The sequence below is a fragment of the Leptosomus discolor genome, chromosome 18, assembly GCF_034619465.1.
Source record: "Leptosomus discolor isolate bLepDis1 chromosome 18, bLepDis1.hap2, whole genome shotgun sequence".
NCBI classification, from domain to species: domain Eukaryota; kingdom Metazoa; phylum Chordata; class Aves; order Leptosomiformes; family Leptosomidae; genus Leptosomus; species Leptosomus discolor.
Genome location: NC_141408.1, coordinates 8,786,316 through 8,806,404, shown reverse-complemented (window position 1 = coordinate 8,806,404; position 20,089 = coordinate 8,786,316). Strand labels below are relative to the sequence as shown.

Here is a 20,089-nt window from a genome sequence, read left to right as displayed (position 1 = left end):
AGCGTCACTCCCGGGACAGGCCTGCGTGGGCCCAGCAGACCCCCGCCTGTTTCTGCCCCTTTCCCACAACGAGCACCTCCCGCTCCCGCTCCCGTTCCCGTTCCCGTTCCCGCTCCTGCTCCCGCTCCGGCTCCCGCTCCAGCCCCGCGCGGCGTACACCACCGCCGCCTCAGAAGCGGCACCTCCCCAACGGCCCCAGCACGCGGTGGCGTGCCGCGCATGCGCGACCACCGCCTCCTCCCCTCAGGCCGTTCGCGCCTGAAGTTTGGCGCGGAGCCCGGGAGGCGCGCGCCTCTGAGGGCGGTCCCCGCCCCGCGGGGGGGGCGGGGCTTATGGCGGCCTGCAGCGGCGGGGCCGGGGCCGGGGGGATGCAGCGGGAGGCGGGCGGGCTGCAGCGGGAGCTGGGCAGCCTCCCGCTGGCCCCCGCGCTGCGGGCCAGGCTCGTCGCCGCCGGCTTCGAGACGGCGCAGGAGCTGCTGGAGATCGGCCCCTGCGGGCTGAGCAAAGGTACCAGCGGGCGGGGACCGCGCCGGGCGGCCCTTGGCCCCGCAGGCCGCATCCCCGCTTCGGGCAGGTCCCCCCCGCAGGCCTTCTCCGACTCTTTGCTTTCTGGGAAACTTTCGCAGCAGGTTATTAGCGAGGGGGGGGGGTTCAGCTTGTTTAAATGGTTAATACGTATTAAGCAGCTTGGGCAGGTGGGGCACTTGATCCGTAGGAAGTGGCAGCTCCCCTGAGAAATCTCACTGAGACCTCGGGTGAGCCTAGAGAAGGGGGCAAAGTAAACAAATATTTACCGACTTTCACATGTGAGTGATAGATGTCAGTGGGATACAGGAACAGAAAAGCCAGAGGATTCTGTCTCCTTCATTCCACGACTGTACATGCTTTAAAGACAACAAACTTCTATGAAGTCAGAAAGTTAACCTTTTTCAAGAAGCTAAAATAAGATCTGCACAGCCATTGCAAGAAGTGTATCATGCTTTTGGTTATCGGTAGTTTTATTATCTATGATAATATGTGGTAATAGTTTTGCCTTGAAGATCGAAGTGAAGTAGCTAGGACCTGGCAGACCTGCGTGCACGCAGATAGACTCACCGATGTTTGCAGGTGTCTCATCTCTCTCACTTGGGCTGTGTCTCAAATCCAGAAGTGATGCATGCGGTGCTCAGCCCTGGAATGCCCTGAGAATTCAGAGCACCATCAGTAGGTGTCACTGTCACTTACTAGTCTGCCACCTGACTTCTTTTACAGGACCTTCTTTGCTTCAAAGGAAACTAATACGATAGCACGTTCAGTGCAGAGTAGGCGAATTGCTGCTCTGCCGGACCTCATATCCATGTCTGTGAACACCGATTTTGATTTTTTTATTTGCAGACAGCTTGCTGTCACCTGAATTCTGAACGCAGGGCACTGCTGCTCTGAGTTCTTTGGAAAGCTGCATCGTTAGTTGCAGAGATGTTGGCGAGCTGTGTGCAGCGTTATACTGAAAGGATTAGTATTTTTGGGTTGCATTGCAGAATGATCGGGTTCTGTCAAACAACTTGAATTACCTCTTCATACTTTAAATAAATCACTGTTTATAAGGTAGTGTTTCATGGTTTTGACTTTTCTAGAAATTGGAATCTCCAAAGAAGAGGCACTGGAAGCATTACAGGTTGTGAGGCAGGAATGCCACGGGGATGCAGCAAGGACTGCTGGGGGATCTGGCGCCACCAGAAAGTGCACAGCACTGGAACTTCTGGAAGAAGAGCAGGCCCAGGGCTTCATCATCACCTTTTGTTCAGCCCTAGACAATATTCTGGGAGGTGGTGTGCAACTAACAAAAATCACTGAGATCTGTGGAGCGCCTGGTGTTGGGAAAACACAACTATGGTATTTTATTTTTAGATCACTTTTGTGCAACTGAGAATCACTTTTCTTTGGTTAGTTTAACTATGAACAGAGTTTTTCTTGTCGTGACTGCAATTTGATTCTTCTACAGCATTATAAATATAATCATGCTAATGGCTGTGCTGCTTCCTCTTCCATGAATACAGAATGTCACTTTAGGAGTGAGTTGGGAGGGGAGAGCCTTGTCATGTAAATATTTGTCTTTTTTCTGTTTCCCATGGCAGTATGCAGTTGGCCGTAGACGTACAGATCCCAGAATGCTTTGGGGGCGTAGCTGGAGAAGCCGTGTTCATTGACACTGAAGGAAGTTTTATGGTAGACAGAGTAGTGGATATTGCAACTGCCTGCGTGCAGCACTGCCAGCTTATTGCTGAAGCCCATCAAGAAGCAGGTACGTTGCTAACTTGTTTCTTCCTGCCTAGTGGGCTAGGATCTGAGCAAAACGTAGGCTGTGGTTTTACAGTTTGAGGCTTTCAGCAGCAGTGCTGGCTTAAGGAGTTCTCGCTGCCGGCCTCTTATTTCCACCTGTACGTATCGTACCCTGAACTGTGTCAGTATGTGGAGCTGTGCTACAGACTCAGCTGATCTACTTTAAGAATTATTCTTTTTCTACGTGATGATTTGTGGATTTTTTAGGTGTGTGGGGTTTGGAGCTTTTCCTCTTTTTTCTGGGGGGGGGGGGAGGGCACTTAATGATCGAATTTACAGCAAAACCCAAACACAACTCTATCAGCAAAACTGAGGTATAATGTGCTGCAACGCAGGGACAGGAAGAGCAGCTGGGGAAAGAGAAGAGGAACAGCAGAATTTCTTAAGGCAATGTTACTGCTGAAGCAGTTTGTAAAACTGTAGCTGGAATTCAGCCCCTTCGTAAGGTCAATATAGCCAGGTTGCATTTAATGAAGAGTTTTATTCTAGAAGTCATCAGTGTGGTGGGGATACTGACAGCTTTTGTGTTACTCTTAGAGTATTTTATGCAGCAAACTTCTGTTTGAACAGAGGTAAAAGGACACTATATTAAATGAGCTACTGCCTGTACATTAAACAATGGATGATTAATAGTCACTGTTGTCCTCTGGCAGTGCTCTGGCTTGAAAATGATTTACTGGAAAAGTTCTTTTTTCAGAAATAAATTTTTCATTTTTGGAGCACTCCCTTGGAGGCTCCAGGGTATCTATGCGCAAATGCTGAGAGAGCATCTGCTCACCACCTTCTTGACTTTCAAGCCAGATGGAAGGTATGTTTCCCACACTCTTTACCTTGACTGTTTCTGTTCCTGGGGGTTTTGCTGTTGCTATATGTGGAATGATGAAAGTAGCAGTATGGTAGTACAGACTTCTGACTCATTTACTCATCTATTTATTTGTTCTCAGATCATCTAAAAGCTTTGGAGACTTTCTCTCTTGAAAGTATCCTTTCTCACATATATTACTTCCGTTGCCGTGACTACATAGAGCTTCTCGCACAGGTCTACCTCCTCCCAGACTTTCTTTCAGAGCATTCAAAGGTAAGGGTTATTGCAGGCTTACCAGAAGACATCACTCATCTTCACAGTAAAGATTTTCAGGGATGTTCATCTGTTGTAGTAAGAGTAACATGAGTAACACCTTGGTACCTCATCAGCTTGGCAGTAATATATTGGCTGATGCCAGACGACAAACGTAGATCTTGCTCGCTTGTTTGCGTTTTCATTCCCCTCACAGAACCACAGAATAGTCGGGGTTGGAAGGGACCTCTGGAGATCATCTGTTCCAAGCCCCCTGCTAAGGCAGGTTCACCTACAGCAGGTCGCACAGGACTGCATCCAGGCGAGTTTTGAATATCTCCAGGGAAGGAGACTCCACAACCTCCCTGGGGAGCCCATTTCAGTACTCTGTCACCCTTAACGTAAAGAAGTTTTTCCTCATGTTGAGGCAGAACTGCCTGTGCTCCAGTTTGTGCCTGTTGCCCCTTGTCCTGTCACTGGGCACCACTGAGAAGAGCCTGGCCCCACCCTCTTGACACCCATCCTTTAGATATTTATAAGTGTTGGTGAGGTCCTCTCTTAGTCTTCTCTTCTGCAGGCTAAAGAGCCCCAGGTCTCTCAGCCTTTCCTCGTAGGAGAGATGCTCCAGTCCCCTCATCGTCTTTGCAGCCCTCTGCTGGACTCTCTCCAGTAGTTCCCAGTCCCTTTTGAACTGGGGGGCCCAGAACTGAACACAGCACTCCAGATGTGGCCTCACCAGGGCAGAGTAGAGGGGGAGAATAACCTCCCTTGACCTACTGGCTGTACTCTTCTTAATGCACCCCAGGAGACCATTGGCCTTCTTGGCCACAAGGGCACATTACTCTTGAGTGTAATTTGATTTTGCTACCACTGCTGCCATCATCCTGAATCTCCACTTTGAGGCGAGGATACTGGGTCTATGTTGCCACGTGTTGTTACATTTCTATGAACACTGAGTTATGAATCATCACTAAACCGCTTTTCAAAAGAGTCTCTGAGCCAGGGGTACGTGTGATGACCGTGATGCAGGGGGATCAGAAAGACTTAGTGCCATTTTTTTTTTGTCCTAGAAGATCACTGAGGACCAGAAGCATCCTGCACCATCTTGGCATGCAGAAAGTGACTCTCACCCTTCTTTCCAATACATCTTCTGTTGCTACAAGCAACCAGAGCCTGCAGCTTGACTCTTGGGTGGACTACAGCCAAAAAGTTTCCTAGTATCTAGTGTCCTAGTGAAATGCTATTGTAAGGCAGATTTTCACCACCTCCCTTCCAGATTTCAAGGTTCTGCACAGCAGATCGCTCCCTAACAGGATTTGAGGAAGGGGACTTGTGCCTCATTCTGCACAAATCAGTGTTGTTTAGTTAGATTGTCTTTTATGTATCGTTTCCATTTCTGGAAGCTGTTAATGTTCTTGAAAGCACAGATGGGAGTCTTAACTTTTGCTTAGTGTAGTCTGGTATTTCCCTTTCTCTGCCAGGTACTAACGGTGCCCTGTTGTGTTTGCTCTTGTGGAAAGTACATGGCTTCATTAGCACAGTTACACTGGGCTGCAGTTCTCTGGTACCATCTGTGCTGATTATCTGTGCTTGGCCTGGAGCCTGAAATACTGAAGGTTGCAGGAGAACCGTAAGAACTTCCGGAGATTCCTTGGACAGGCTATAAGTGACTTGACAGATTGCTCATTGCAGTCCAGCTCTCATTAAAATTAGTCTGATCCCACTGTGCAGTCCTGGAGCTGAGACTGGGACCACAGGAAACCTCCAGGTTTTAGGGATTTTTTGAGAGACATAGTTGTGGAGAGTGTCCTTTGGAAATATGAATTCGTTTGAGATCTTGTTAACAATATGAGAAAGACTGTGTTAGAAAATATTCTTGTCATAATAAACCTAATTCTTTAAGATCTAGTAGAGACAAACTGACATGGAGAAGGCGTGTGTTACCAAGCCTTCTCTATATAGCCTGCTTTTGAATGCTTTAAGTCTTCTTCTTTGCTATTTTGTAACAAGAGCAACTGGGAGAAAATAAACTAAATTGCACCCTACCTGGACATACTCCTCTGATAGGCAAGTTATACAACTCTGTATACATTCCTTTCTAGCATGAGTCATGTTTATACTGTTAAACTGATTGTTCTTAAAGTAAAAAAATTGTGCATGAGGAAGATTTACAGGCTCATAGAAAAGAATTTGCAGGAAGTAGGAAAAATGAGAAAACAGAAGAGTATCTTCTTTTGATTCTAAGTATTTAATCTTCTTTTTCAAATAATTCTTTTTTTCAGTTGGGGGCCCAGGGCCATTTCCCAGAGTGATGTTTGCTGCAGGCTTATATGTTCCAGTCACAAAGCAACTTCCCAGTAATGAGTTAAATCAATAATACAGAAATCAGTTTTCTTGTGTTGTTTCCAATTTGTTATCTTGTGCATTAATGCAAGAACTTGCAGATACCTGGGATTTGAGTGACGTCTGAACACACAGACACTGTGAGACTATCCATCTCCCTTCTGTATTTCAGACAAACTTGGGCCATTGAAACAGCTACAACATATTAAGTTAGAATAAATCAAAATCCCAGACTAATGTTTGTATAGTGTCTTGAGGGTGATGAGCCAGCAGCAGCACAGTGCTCTACCTTCAGCTAATGATTGCTACAAAAGAAATAATTCAGCAAAGCAAACACCTTCAGGCAAGGCAAATGCTCAGCTCCATTGCAGAGTGTCTGGAATATCTTTAAGCATCTGTTAAAATCCATGTTTCTAAGGCAGATCACTGATAGGAGCCTGAGAACCAGATGAGTTATCTTAACAGTGACTATGGACAGCATGTATTCTAATTTTGGTTTGGATTTAATTTTTGAGGGAGAAAGTGAAATAGGTAAGTGTTCGTGGAGAGTTCATTGAAGTACAATTCTGATGTTTAATGATTTCTTTTCTCCAGCTTCTCTTCTGCAAGGCTTTCAGTCCAGCTTTGTTATTTTGTGTTCTGTACCAGGTGCTGCAGAGATCAGCTGTAAGTGAGCAAGCTCTGAAACTGGAAACAGTCGGAAGGGCAGCTCTGTGCCGAGTTAACTAATGGGAGAGCTTGGTGCAGCAGTTTGTTTAAGCTAGTGCAGCTATGATCTGAGCTAGTGTCTGTGCATGATGCAGTACTGCCCTGAGCAAGTGTACTGCTGCCTTTGGGGCTTGAGGCTCTTTGCCCTGCACTCTGGTGGAGTGCTGATTGTCTCCGATATAGAGAGGCAATAGGTGTTATGTTGTCATGTGCATCTGAGTATGAAATAAAAGATTGTCATCACCTTATATAAAACATTCCAGTGCACTTGAAGAGAGGTCGTACTGCTCTTTGTCATTTGTTTGTAGGATAGTAATGCTAGCTTTTCCTTTTCTTCTTTATTTAGGTCCGACTGGTGGTGGTTGATGGAATTGCATTTCCTTTTCGCCATGACTTTGAGGACCTCTCACTCCGAACCCGGCTTTTGAACGGTCTGGCGCAACAGCTGATCATTATAGCAAACGATCATAAATCAGCGGTAAGGCTGGGGCAGGTTTAAATCACAAAAGGTGCTACTTTGGAATAAATACCTTACAAAGAATTAAGCAAATGTGACTTGTGATTGTCTGTAGGCAGCAAAATAAAACTGCCAGAATGTCCTCTACATTCGCGTTTGCCAGTTTGGTTAGTAAGTATAGATGGATCGCACAGGCAAAAAACGGTTTAGGTGGAAAGTTCATAGACTTGCCAAAATAAGTAAAATTTGCCTTAAAAGCATCCTGTGGATCTTAATTAAATGGTAGCATATCAGTTTGTCATGCTGTTTCACATCATCATCTTTAATGATTTGGTTGGACAAGGAAGGCTCCTTTTGTGACTTTTACCTACAAAGCACATGCATTAAAATACATCACAGTATTTAGCAGTTCCAGCACAACTTTCCCCTCTTTGTTTAAAAATAAGCTACAGTCTTAGCAGAGGAACTGTTCTTAGGGAGGAAAACCACTTTATCTGCTAGTTTGTCTGGCTCTTCGGGCATCCATGTAAACCCAGCGCTTCCTTCCTGGGCATTGTGTCTACGTCATTTACGCCAATATGGAGGCCAGCAAATCTGCAGCAGCGTAGCCAGCAGGTGGCACTCAGAAGCTACATCTGTTCCAGAAGTTGTTTTGGCGAGTCTTTTACAGCACAGCAAAGCATTGTTCAGGAATTGGAGCTTACACGGTCTCAAAATGGTGCTTGTGCCTGTAACTGTTTCCAGGTGACTTGCAACCTTGTCACCCACAACTCTCTTTGCGCAATTGGCTTTTGTTCCTGACTGCTAAAAATAAGCCTCCCCTTGTGCTTCCTCTGATAGCTACAGGAAGGGAAAGCGCACAGCTCTGCATTCCGCCTGGGTTAGGCGATTGGGCTGGCTGCTGAAAGCGCACCCTCCCTGTCACCCTGACATGAATTATGAAGCTTCTTCCTGCTGGTGTGGGCACCAAGGGAGACAAATGTTACGTGACTGCTTGATTTCCACAGCCTGCAGTTTGCTGAGTGCTTTCACTTATAAATTGGGTACCTGGTGACCTTGAGCAGGAGCAGTTGTCATTGTACAGTCTTTTTTTCTTTGATGAAGGGGAACATATATAGCTTATTTCTGTTGAGCAAGCGAGCAATTTAGTACAAACATTGCTAAATAACCCCTTGCTAAAGAGGTGATCAATCACAGACCTTCAGAAATTATTTAGCTCAGAGTGGCCCTCTTGTTAGTTTTTGAGTTAGTTCCATGTAGCTTGCAAGCAGGCTAAATTCAGCTTGCGTGCCAGAGATTGCTTGTCGGGCAGCAAAGTTGGGCAGTCTGAACGCTCAAACGTGGTGGGAAGTAAGTTCCTTTAGTTTCTAAAGCTGAACTCGGTGGGTTGTGCTAGGATGCCCAGACCAGCCCTTCTCCAGCAGTGAGATGGGGAGCCTGTTGGGGGCTGTTATCATCTATAGGTGATGAGTTACTTCTATAAAATATACAGTATATGTCTTGGGCTTTCAGCTGTGTAAATGTTTTGGTGTGTTCCCCATGTGCTCAGTGGAATTGCTCGCTCTAGCACACTTTTCTGACTGTTCAAGCAAGAATCATACAAGCCTGTCAAACAATGAAAACCCCTAGGGTTTAAGATAGGTACAATTTTTTATTTTTCATTTTTAATGAACTTTGCAATTAATATTCCTGGCTCTTTTCTGTCTCGCCCACCCCCACTTCTACCAGGGATCTAACCTAGACTGTCTGTGAACCTCCTACAAGTGATTCGTGCTGCGAAAACACTCCCCCGCTCTGTCTGTTCACTTTCATTCTGCTTTGTATTGTACCCACTTGCGCATTTTTAGACTACAAGGTGGAGAAATTCTGTTAATCTCTAGGCTTATGCATGGTTTGAGCAGCACCACCAAGTTCATTTATGCCACAGTGACTGAAATCTCTCTCTTTATAGAGGGCTAGTACAAGTCATGTGCATCTGCGTACAGATCCAAACAGTATTTAGTGCAAATAAGGTGGAATATACAAGTTGTGTAGAGTTTGCATCCCTTGGGAAGGGAGAAATTCAGGTTTCTTTAAAGTCTTGAAAAAAATCTACCTTCTATGCAAATTGAAAACACATTTTGCAGGGTTCTCTTATTTTGTTTTGGCTGTTGAGGAAATATGAGGCACCTTCAGAGTTTCTTGTTAACACAAAAGCTTCATTACAGTAGGCAAGAGTTTTGCCTGAGTAACTTGATAAAAGCTTTTTTGAAAAATCCTTCTCTTCCCTCCCACCAGTATGCTTCTTTTTGGGAGATTTTCTTGTTTGTTTGCTTTTGTTTCCTCTTTTAGGTAGTTCTGACAAACCAAATGACAACAAGGATTGGACAAAGCCAGTCCACGTTGGTGCCTGCTTTAGGTAGGTGTTTAGCTTGTGAGTTGAAAACTGAGTTAATCTTCAAATAGATAAGTTACTTTCTTTTGGCATCCTGTACAAAGAAAATGAGATTGTTTGCTGAATTTCTGCAGTGTAGCAGAATCCATGGTGAAAGTATTAGACCCATCTGGAACTGCTAGCATTGTGGAACTCTACAGTAGTGCTTCTCTATGTCAGCCTTGTGATTATAATAAGCAACTATCAGATGTTACTCTAAACTCAAACGTGGTGTGCAGATTAGAATCCTGGTGGGATTTTTGAAAAGGGATTACAAATATTTTTAAAAGTCATGACATTTTCAGATTGCAGAAACTCACAGATTGAGAGTGTTGCTGGATTAATATTTTCCTTTTTAAAGCAGTCTTTTTAATACTAAACTTGATATTAGACCTACCAGTATTCCTTAAAATGCCTGAATCACCCTTTATGGGGAAGCACTAGGTACTAAGAACTCTGAGTAACTAGGTTTTTAGATGTGCAGCTAACATATTGCAGCCTTCCCCTGAGGATCTTGGGCTGTGGAGTTACCGCTATTGCAGCTGTAGCTGTGTCAGCTAAGGAGGCCACTACCCCTGCCGGAGGTCACTGCCGCATCCTCTGTGCTGGCGGAGCTGTTTATGTGGTTGCCTCCCAATCCGTTTCTGCCCAAAGTGGGCCAGGTAAGCTTGAGCTACTTAAATAAACCTCCGATAAATGAGGTGATTTAGACTGAAACTGGCCAGTGAATGATCATGCACAAAATGTAGGGATGGACCTGGGGGCAGTAAACCTCTAGCAGTAATGTGGTGATGAACAGGTTAAAGCAGTAACAGAAGAACACAGCTTAATGGTTGCACACCTCAAACTATGCTGCAGTTGCCTAAATTCCCTGAGAATCATTCACTGCCTCTCCAAAATAGTTTACATTGTTTATTTTGTCATTACACTTAAACATTAATTGTTTGCAAAGGCGTTTCACATTTGCTGCATAGCTGAACTCTCTACCCACTGCTCTCTACAGTTACAATGTAGAAGGAAATTCTATGTGGGATCCTCAACTGCAGGCTGCCAGTAGTGACTTTAAGTGTTTTTTACAGGCTGCTCCATTTTGCCCTGTAATGAGCAGAGTACCTCACACAGACTCTTCTGCTGCAGTCACAGGGGAAAATAGAACAGCTCTTCTGAAGTAGAGGTTTTGACAAATTAAGAAAAAGCTCAGCATTTAAATCTTATTTCAGGTTGTAACTTTGTATTATTTCATGATGCACTTAAAGGGCACAGATTCTCCGTCCACAGCTTCAATTTCTGTGAACTAAGTAATGATTCCCTTGCTCTGGAGGGGAGGGATAAGAAGGGGACAGTACAAGGGCGAAGACGTTCTCGGTGTCTGTACAGACATTGAACTATTTGGCACAGACATAAGATAAAATGAACAAATACAGACCATCTCCTTCAGGAATGTGAAGAATGTGGAATTTTGAGCTGTGCATGCAGACAAAGACCCAGCTTCCACTATCTGACCCTTTTTGTCGTTTTTGCCTCTCCCTCTCTGATGTATTTTTTTTGGCAGCCTTTCTGGCTACAAACTCAATTAACACTAATAGATTCTGTCTTTTTTCAATAGCCAGCATTGTTTGAGAGCTGTTGTGTTTATTGAGTCATAGGGACAGTAAAGAATGTGAAGACATTCAGAGTAGGTTATAATTCAAAGATACCGTGTATTGTCTTGTGTACATTTTCTTTTACAAGCATTTAATTTGATACAACCTCATACTGACCATAAACTGATTGTGACTCTCACCAGAATGTGTGTGTAACCACATAGTATTGTTAAACTGAGTAGCATGTACTCTTGCAAAAACAAAACTTTGTACCAGTTGATAAAATATTTAAGCTAAGAGACATTCCCCTCATCCTAAACAGCAATATCTCAAGTGGAGCATTTCAGAGCGGTACAAAGCTGTTTTCATTTCGATGTGAATTTATTCCATAGACTCGGTGCAAGTATTGAGCTGGTGGATTGCAAGGTGATTTTTACGACCCGCTCTGAAGGGATGCTATTTCAACAGTCTCATCGTAAAGGCTAAAGAACCTCCTGCTCCTCCATGGTTGGTTGTAGCCAAAGGAACTATTGCGGGAGGGGTCAGCAGCAAAACCCCAAGTAAAATCAATCCTGTTGCCTCCCCTAAAGTTTTTTTTCCCCATGGATTGGTAAGCCTTAGAAACAGCCTTTTCTAAGATTTCACAAGAGCATTAATCTCTAAACTCTTATTCAGCTTCCTAGCAGAAGGGAAGTTCTTAATTATGGGGGGAAAAAACCACAACCACAGATGCTGCAAGGTATTAAGTCAAGAGCTTTGTGAAGGGGACAGTTTTCTTTCCGACTGCTGGTAGCTAAGCTGGGTGTTCCTAGACATTTCCACTGAATATATTTAGAAAGGAGGTCAAATATTAATCTATAGCCAGTTTAACTCAGAAATATCTCATTTTACAGTAGCATTTTTCTGTCTGTATCCGATACAGCTGGAAACATTCTGGTGTGGAATTTGTACCCATTGTAAAATGTGTTTTGATCTCTGACTCGGAACCGTATCTGATAGCCAAAACCTTTAATCTCAACTTAGATATAGTGGAGCAAGGTCTGGCAACATGCCTAGAGGATCTAGGTCTTCATTACAGTTGGATCACTTTTTTTCTTTTCTGTGCTATAATGAATAGCACAGCACACGGGGCGTGTGGTGCTGGTGACATGATGGAGACCAACAAATGATTCGGAAGATACAGCGCTGTGTGCAGGTGAATAGGAGAGGCTTGCAGCACTGAACCAAAATGACTGTTTTAAACTGCCGTCCATCTTTGGACTATTGACTGTCTCCTGGGATAAACAGAGGAAAACACCCAATAAAACTATCTATAAATTCTCTGAGCTTGTGGTCAGGTGTGAACGGCAACAGAAGGACTGTTTCCCTCAAAACAGGATAACAATCCAAACTTCCTTCTCTCTTTCCACCCCACCCCCTGCCCCTTGCTTTTGCTTGTGTTCTTTTGCATTTTGCTGTCAGAAGCAGCAGACTGCTTCAGGGGACCGTAATACTTTAATAATCATTGACTTTCTCCCAAAGCTTGTATCCCAAAGGGAGTGATGTTTGCTCATAATTATGCCTGAGAGACAGAATATCGCAATTTTGAAGTAGGATTTAGACATGCTCACTAGACTTCTTCAGTAGTAATTAGAAAAATCTTTTTTTCATGCTGCCTCTGTTTTCAACATTTGTATAGTACCTGTCCTTTATTAGGTATATATAAAGTCCTTCTACAAATATGGAAGTGTTGCATCAAGCTTTCTATAAAACACACCGTGAGTACAGAGGTTATTCCTTGTCTCAGTATATTTGATAAACTAGTTGTGAAATCCTTACACATCTGGAAAAGATGTGATGCATTACTGCAAGAAAGGTATATATGTTTTAAATGTCGGGGTTTTTTGGAAGACTGGTCTAATTTCAATTAAGTTTACTGATGATGCTGCTGTTATAGGAGATAAATAAAAAGACCTGTCATTTTGTGTCACCTAGGAGAAAGCTGGGGACATGCTGCTACTGTCCGTTTAATCTTTCACTGGGACAACAGTCAGAGGTAAGTGAAAATGTCGGCCAGTAAGGTACATAACGATACTGGCAAGTGTGGTATTTCAGAACCTTTTTCAGACTGGCCCTGCTGGCCAAACAAGGATTTGAATTTGACTTCTGGCCTTGGTCTGACGCGTCCCAGGCTACTGAGGCTCAAGAAGAGCTTTCGAGTTCAGCCTAAGGCCGTGTGGGCTGGACTGTCATGCTCCTCCTCACCATGGTCAGCTTGCTGCAGTGCTGTACCTTCTTTCTGACAAGATGTCACGTCTCATCAAAATATAACATCCTAATGGCAGTTGTTCAGATACAAGAGTTTAGGATGTGATGGCTAAGGAGAAATATTTTTTTGCTATCTGCATTTTGTAAGCAGGGTGTAGAATTTCTTTACTTCAGCCTTTTAGGCCCCAGTCAGTACAAAGCCAAAGATGCCAAAGGTGGCTTCCTGCCTAGACAGTGATTCTCAGGAGGACAGACCGTAGGGCTGCTGAACCCTGCGCCTCACTGGCAGCCGTTGGACCTTTCTGCTTACAAATGCAGAGGGATGTTGTGCTAAACTGGACGGCTGTGCAGATACCAAGTTATGAGAGGTAGAAAGAGAGCGGCATTTATTCCTGATGCAGACCTGACCTACAGACGGTGATTTTAGAAGCCCAAAGGAAGGAGGATGACCCTTCTAAAACCAGTATGAAGTTCTGTCTGTTGCCGTGGGATCTTTTCTGTTTCCTGGTTCTTTTTTCCCCTCTTCACTATATTGCAAGCTCACTTCTTTTTCCTGGTCAGTTAAATTTGTCTTGTATATAGTATCACAATGCAGCAACTTGAGATTAAGAAGCCTTGCTTCAGTTCCCTAATCTTCTGCAAACAGCGAACAAAAATGCTACTGGAATGTTGTTGTGCATAGTTTTGCTTGTTAAACTTGAAAGAGAAATGCGGTGACACTTTCTTGTGGAGTTTTGTTTTTTAAATTCTAAGTTTGACAGCAATGCAGAATGATTACAGCAGGCTGTTTAATTTGGAATCAAATTAACATCACTGATTAGTTAACAGCCTTTATAAGACAGAAGTTGCATCAACATAATGATTGCCGAGTGAACAAAAGTTAATTTTATATATCAAAAGTAAAGAGCTTTTTTCTTCTGCAACACAGCTAGGAAGGCTGGGGATACAGGTTCCAGAAAGCAAGCCAAAGACAGATAAACAAGTTTTATTTACAGTTCTAAATATGCAGCTACTATGGAGCAGGGCCTGCAGAAGCATAGCAATTCCCATTGCAACTGCCAACCTGTAAAAAGCAGAAACAGATCGATTCTGTTGCATTTTACACAAACTACCTATACCTGATGATCCGTCATGGTTTTGTTGTTCCTTGGTTTTGTATTAGGGCACAATAATAACCATTTGAGAATCCATTTGCCTTTTTTTTTTTTTTTTTTTTTTAAACTGTGCTTTGGCCAAATGTGGTACCTGTCTCTCTCTCTTTCTACTACTGAAAATGTCAGAGCTTAATTATAAGGGTTCTCATTGCTGTGAGGAAAGATCCTGTTGAGTCAGAGGCATGCAGCAGAGCTCCAGCTGAGCGCTTGTAAAAGCATGGCTTCTGCAGCTTCAGGTTTAGGCTATTTTGTAAAGTATAACCCACCACTTAAATGTTCTGAGGAATTCCCTGTGTAGCTAATACGAAGTGGCAGTGTTCCTCAGGCTGTAATTACGTGCTCTTTAATAGAATGGCAACTTAGGGAGGAAAAAAAACCCCAAAATAATTAAGGGGATCTTTGGCAGGGTGTCTTGATACAGAGAGCAGAACGCTTTCGATACTGGCTTTACGTAAGTGCAGGTTTTGGGGAGGTGGGCATGGTGCAGACTAGCAGCCCTGGGACTGGTTGCAAACCCCCTTGCTTCTGAGCTGCTTTGCAATCTTCTATCTACAGGACGCGAGCACCCATTGGGCTAGGTGGGTATAAGCACAAATCAAGATCGTTGCTTAGAGTCTAAATGCACAAAATCAAGGAAGTGTTAGAGGAGAAATACAAGGGAAACGATTTTCTCAAGGTTATGCTGTATGTCAGTGGCAAGGTCAGGCTCAGAAATAGAACATCTTATTCTCATTCTCCGTCCACTACGTTATATTGACAGGCTTGTGAAATCTCTAGAAAAAAACCTCCCTAGAAGTATTTGAATTCTTGTGGATATCTCCCAGCTTGGGGACGTCAATGAACAAATGATTGCTTAATGGAGTAGGAAGGGGTTGTTCTCAAAACCTTTTTTGTTTGCATTTTAAGAAAGTAGCATTTGAAATTAATTTATAATGAATATTGTTCCAAAAATGTGATCACATACTGTGATGAAACAAGGCTAATTAATCATTCACTCTTTTTAGTAGGTCTACATTGTATTTGAGCTTGACAGGTCACTTAAGAATGGGAATTTGCCATCCATGGTTTAAATGACCTATATGAAAATGCATACGTAAGAATTGTACTGGTCACCTACCCTGTGATTGTGGGAAAACTTGGGTCTGGTCATTTGGTTACTTGGAATTTTTATTATTGTATTCACTAATCGTAATTATCTGGTTTTTGTTTAACCAGGTTGGCAACGTTGTACAAATCACCGAGTCAGAAGGAGTCGACCATACCATATCACATTACAGTTAGTATTTCTTTTGGGATGGAAATACAGAGGTGGGAGCAAATTGTTAGCTCTAAAGGAATTTTCAGACACCTAGACAAATCTGAGAATGATGTTTGCTTTCTCAGTGTTGCCTTTCTGAAGGTAACCAGTAGTACTGGGATGTCTCCAGGTTTATGAATATTTTGCACCTTTTCTCTTTAGAAAAATGACCCGGCATGTTAGTCCTCTTAGAGTTAAAACATTTTGATTTCCAGATCAAATTTACAGGCAGCCTGTCCCCATCTGTTCTTGTGCTAGTACTGCTTATTTTATCTGCCCTTGACGTTAACTTTTGGCCTAAGTGCAATTACAGAGAACAATCATGTGCTCTCTGAGCCTTTGTTTTGGGAGACTTGAACAAGCCAAGCTGTTTTCTTCCATGTCAGGTAGGTTGTTGTTTCCCGCGTGGCTCTTCTCTGCATCTGTTCCCGTTGAGTTTATCTTTTTAGGACAAGGGTGACCAGAATCGTACATAGTATTCCAGAGGTCTCACCAGTGCTTTGCACCATACATATTTCGACATCTCCACTTGAAGTGTATTGCCTGATACAACCTAGGTTGTATTTATCTCTTTCATAGGTCCCTCCTACTGGTGACTCTATGACCAGCCAATATATATACAGATTTTTCCCTACTGTCACTATCATATGAGGAGCTTCCAGCTTATGGCTGGAGTTCTTGTTCATCCCTAGTTAAATCCTGTGATTATTTTCTTTTGTGGAGTGCTTAGATACATATTAATGAGAATACATACTGTCTAAGCTGTATTTAGGTTTAAAAAAACCCCACCACTTGGCTCTTATGTCTTCAAATGTCAGATACATAGGTACATGCCATAAGTATTTGCTATGTGTCCTCATGGAAACACGTTGCCATAGCATTTCCTGCGGATTTTAATGCTGCCATAAGATGAGATCTTCAAACTATTGAACAGAAATCAGATTTTTTTCAGTCCTGAATGTATTCACTTGGACAGAAGAAATACTGCAAAAATATATATATTCTTATTTCTGTAAAGACTGGAAGGGTAAGTGGGACTACATCCCAAGGTTGTTTGGATCGTGTGACATGAGTGTGCAGCCCTTTCCAGCTGACAAACAGATGGATTTTATCTTAGACAGTTTAATTGCCTTTTCCTTTCAGTTTTATATGCATTATAAAACAGCTATGCTCTCTTCTTCTGTGTGAATGCACACAATCTTGAAATACAGTTGAGACTGTATCCTAATCAAAGATTAGTTACAACTTAAGATTATCCCTGTGTTTTTTCCCTTAATCCTGTTGAGCTGCTTCAGCAGATGGTTTCTGTAAGTAAAAAATGTATTATCCCTGTTTCTTCCATGAAATTAAGGTCTGATGGTAACAGTCAGTTGTTATCATTTCCCATTCCCATCTCCATAGTTAAACTGGAAGATGTAAATATATGTTCAGTGTTTCCAAATCTGATCTAGCACATCTATGTGTAACCAGCATACCAAAAAAAGATAATTAAAAAAATAATAAATTTCTCAAGCCTAGATCCTCAAAGATGTTTACATTTATGCAAATTAGATAGTTTGCTACCGTTGACAAACTGGCTGTTCAGTGCCTGTAAGCTGATGGAGAAGTGTGTAACTTGGTGACCGAGCTCTAGTGCTTTGTCAAACGTGTCCTTTCCAGCGTACTGGCAAGTCAGCCACCACTCTGAGCAAGTGTGGAAGCTGTGGAACACCTATCAGATGAAATAGAGTTTATTTCACAGGCTGATAAGGATTCATTCTTAAATGCAGAATATAGAAATGTAAATCAGTTTATGCACAAGGGACTAAGTAGATCATCTGATTCACCTACATTTCCCAGGTAACGTGACCTGATTATTTCATCGTGAAAGGTAGAGACCCAGGACCTGTATTCTGCGTAGGAATTGTCAGTATTTCCCTGAACTGTAGAGGGTTTGCCAGACTAGCAATGAGAACACTGCTCAAGTAATAAAGCCATCTACTTTTGTCAGTCTTGCTGCAGTCTGTAGATGTCAGAAGACAAGAAAAGAAAAATTCAAAATGACTGTAGACTAGCTGAGCTTGGTCGGTCCTTGGTTCCATTAGCTACAGTCTCGACACCTAAGAACCACTACCAAGCTTCACAAATATACCCAATATTCTTGTATTTTCGAGGCAGTATGCCCAGAAGGTACATGCCTTTAACTAAATGCAAAACATCCATACTAAGCAGCCTACTTTATCGTGTTCTGGCCTTTATAACCATTGGAATGCTTTCACTGGGAGTCTAGCATGCTGGATTAAGTGGATTCTTGGCTACTGATCCACCTTTGTGCCTAAGGGAAATGGCAGAGATTAGATGCAAGCAGCAGTGAAACACTAAACTTGAAGATTCCCCATTGCGCTATTTAGAATAACACTTGAGTTGCTTATAATAGCAGAGGGACTGCACAAATTCTGCCCTTGTGGCACCTCTTGCTGTTTGTTCCTTTAAAAACATAGCAGGCTGTGTGAGGTGAGGCATTTAGAAATAGAAATACAGAGATGGGAGACTTAAGCAAAACATTTTGATTGGTTTTGCTTTGTTTTGGATTAATCCTGGTGTGGGACACACCGGCATTTTAGAAAAGTCACGTGTCTGATAGTAATTCTACCTGCTCTTTCACACGGCACCAACCTAAAATTTGAGCTTTCCTGAAACGCTCTCATCCCCACATTGTCTCTACCTGAGCATTTAGGATCCCCAAAGCAATTTCTTTTCCTGATTAACCCCTTTTCCTCTCTAAGTCGGCACTGCAGTGGGAGTCGTCGCTGAGCTGTCAGCAGTGCTCCCCGCAGAGCATTTGTCTGGAGATGGGAAGAGAGACAGTCACAGGCTTCACATAACACCTCAGTATCTCCATCTGCATTGGTGACATGTTTAACTAACTGATCTTCCAGATCTTTCATATTTTAAAATCTTTTAAAATCACTAAATAGTGAGCTCAGATAACAGAAAATATGAATGGTACTAAGCCAAATAGGTCACTTTGAGCTCTCTCCTGAGTAGCAGCATCTAGTTTTCACTTCTACACTTAGATTTTCGCAGTTAAAGGTTCTCATGCAGTTGTGTCCCATAAATTACTATGCTGGGACAGCCTTTGCGGTCTAGAGGCTGATTTCAGATACACTGTTCTCTTACACTTCATAGCCATAGGGGTTATTAGTGGTAAAATGAAAATGATAGCCTGGTTGGTGAAAACAAACAATCTTTTAAAAATAAAATGAGGAGACACAGTTGTTACTTGGTACATGTGTTGAAAAGCTTGCAGTTTTGAGCTTAGCCTGGTCTATAAACGTTCTGTGGCCGCTCATCTAAAATAAATGACAGCATCATACCTTATTCTGATCTTCTGGGAACTGGTTACTCATGCTTTATATCCATAAAGTGTTATCACATGGTTTTGCTTGTATGTTACAGTCTCATGGCTTCCGAGATGTGCAGCCTCCAGCTGTCACTCAAAATGCCGAAGATACTGAAATGAACCCTCGCAAACGGCCGCGGAGAGAAGAGGAAAAGTAATAGCGATTCAGAAGTTGAATGTTAAAAAATGCTATGAGAACAGTTGCGTAGTGAACATGCAACGAAAGGTAGCCTGAGAGTCTAACTTAAATTCCTGCTCTGGACATTATTTTAACATTAAGACTGTAATATGCAAATTTATGTTGCAGGAAATTCCTTTGTGTATGGCATAATTTTACTTTTGTAATAAAAATCTATGTTTTCTATAACAAGAGGCTTCAGCTTTTTGGGGGGAGATGGAGAATACAGCTACCTCTTTGAGGAAAAAAAAAACCAATGAAATGTGAGCACTACATTTAGTGACACAGGACTTGATCACTCATCTGCTTTTGTGTGCATCTGAATTTTAACAAGGTTTCATGCAGCAATCTGTTCAGATGCCTCAGACCAGGGCAGAAGGCAGTGGAGCTGCTGATGGATGCTTTAAGATAAATACATGCCTAAGTGCTATGCCAGATGGGGGCGTTAGCCCTTACCTGCTCGAAGTCCTTGACTGAGGACAGTCAAAGCACCGTTTTAAACTTCTCAGTTATCTTGTAGTGGCACCAATAGAGATGAAAGACTAGATCTGAAGGACAAAAATATTTAATCCAGCATGGTAATGTTATGTTCCTGTCTTAGTAAGTAAGTATTTTGACGTCACTCAAGCTTGAGCCAAACTGCTGCATAGCCCTTGGCTTCCATGTTCTTTTACCAAAGCATTCAGAATGAACATTCTGTACTCGGGATCTGGTTTGTTCATGGCTTTATTAACAAAGAGGGAACTCAGGCTTCTTAGACACGAGCAATATATTATCAGCTCCAGAATCTAAACCAAATGAAAGAATGAATGTACACTGAAAATACAGCAGGGTTTTGTCCTCTTTTTATTAAGAGAAAACAGATTGGTAGGATTATTAGAGGAGAAGAAAGGTACTGCAGTGCAAAATAGTAATTACTTCAATTAGGAGAAGTGTTTGTCTGTACACACG

The 20,089-nt window shown here is 42.7% G+C and overlaps 1 protein-coding gene across 1 annotated transcript; it reads left to right on the top strand.

Moving 5' to 3' along the window:
* Nucleotides 1-332: 332 nt before the first annotated feature.
* RAD51C (RAD51 paralog C) lies at nt 333-19,269 on the top strand. The gene is made up of 9 exons (XM_086475415.1): nt 333-507; nt 1,614-1,872; nt 2,115-2,281; nt 3,264-3,397; nt 6,774-6,905; nt 9,216-9,282; nt 12,855-12,915; nt 15,497-15,557; nt 19,017-19,269. Exons 1-9 carry the CDS (start codon nt 333-335, stop codon nt 19,116-19,118), a joined length of 1,158 nt encoding a protein of 385 aa, XP_086331541.1. The 3' UTR covers nt 19,119-19,269.
* The last annotated feature ends 820 nt before the right edge of the window (nt 19,270-20,089 follow it).

Excerpts from the sequence above, each read along its gene's own strand:
- RAD51C (XM_086475415.1), top strand. The coding sequence starts at position 333 with ATGGCGGCCTGCAGCGGCGGGGCCGGGGCCGGGGGGATGCAGCGGGAG. Across the intron at positions 12,916-15,496 it reads CACTGGGACAACAGTCAGAG|GTTGGCAACGTTGTACAAAT; the intron begins GTAAGTGAAAAT and ends TTGTTTAACCAG. Across the intron at positions 15,558-19,016 it reads CCATACCATATCACATTACA|TCTCATGGCTTCCGAGATGT; the intron begins GTTAGTATTTCT and ends TGTATGTTACAG.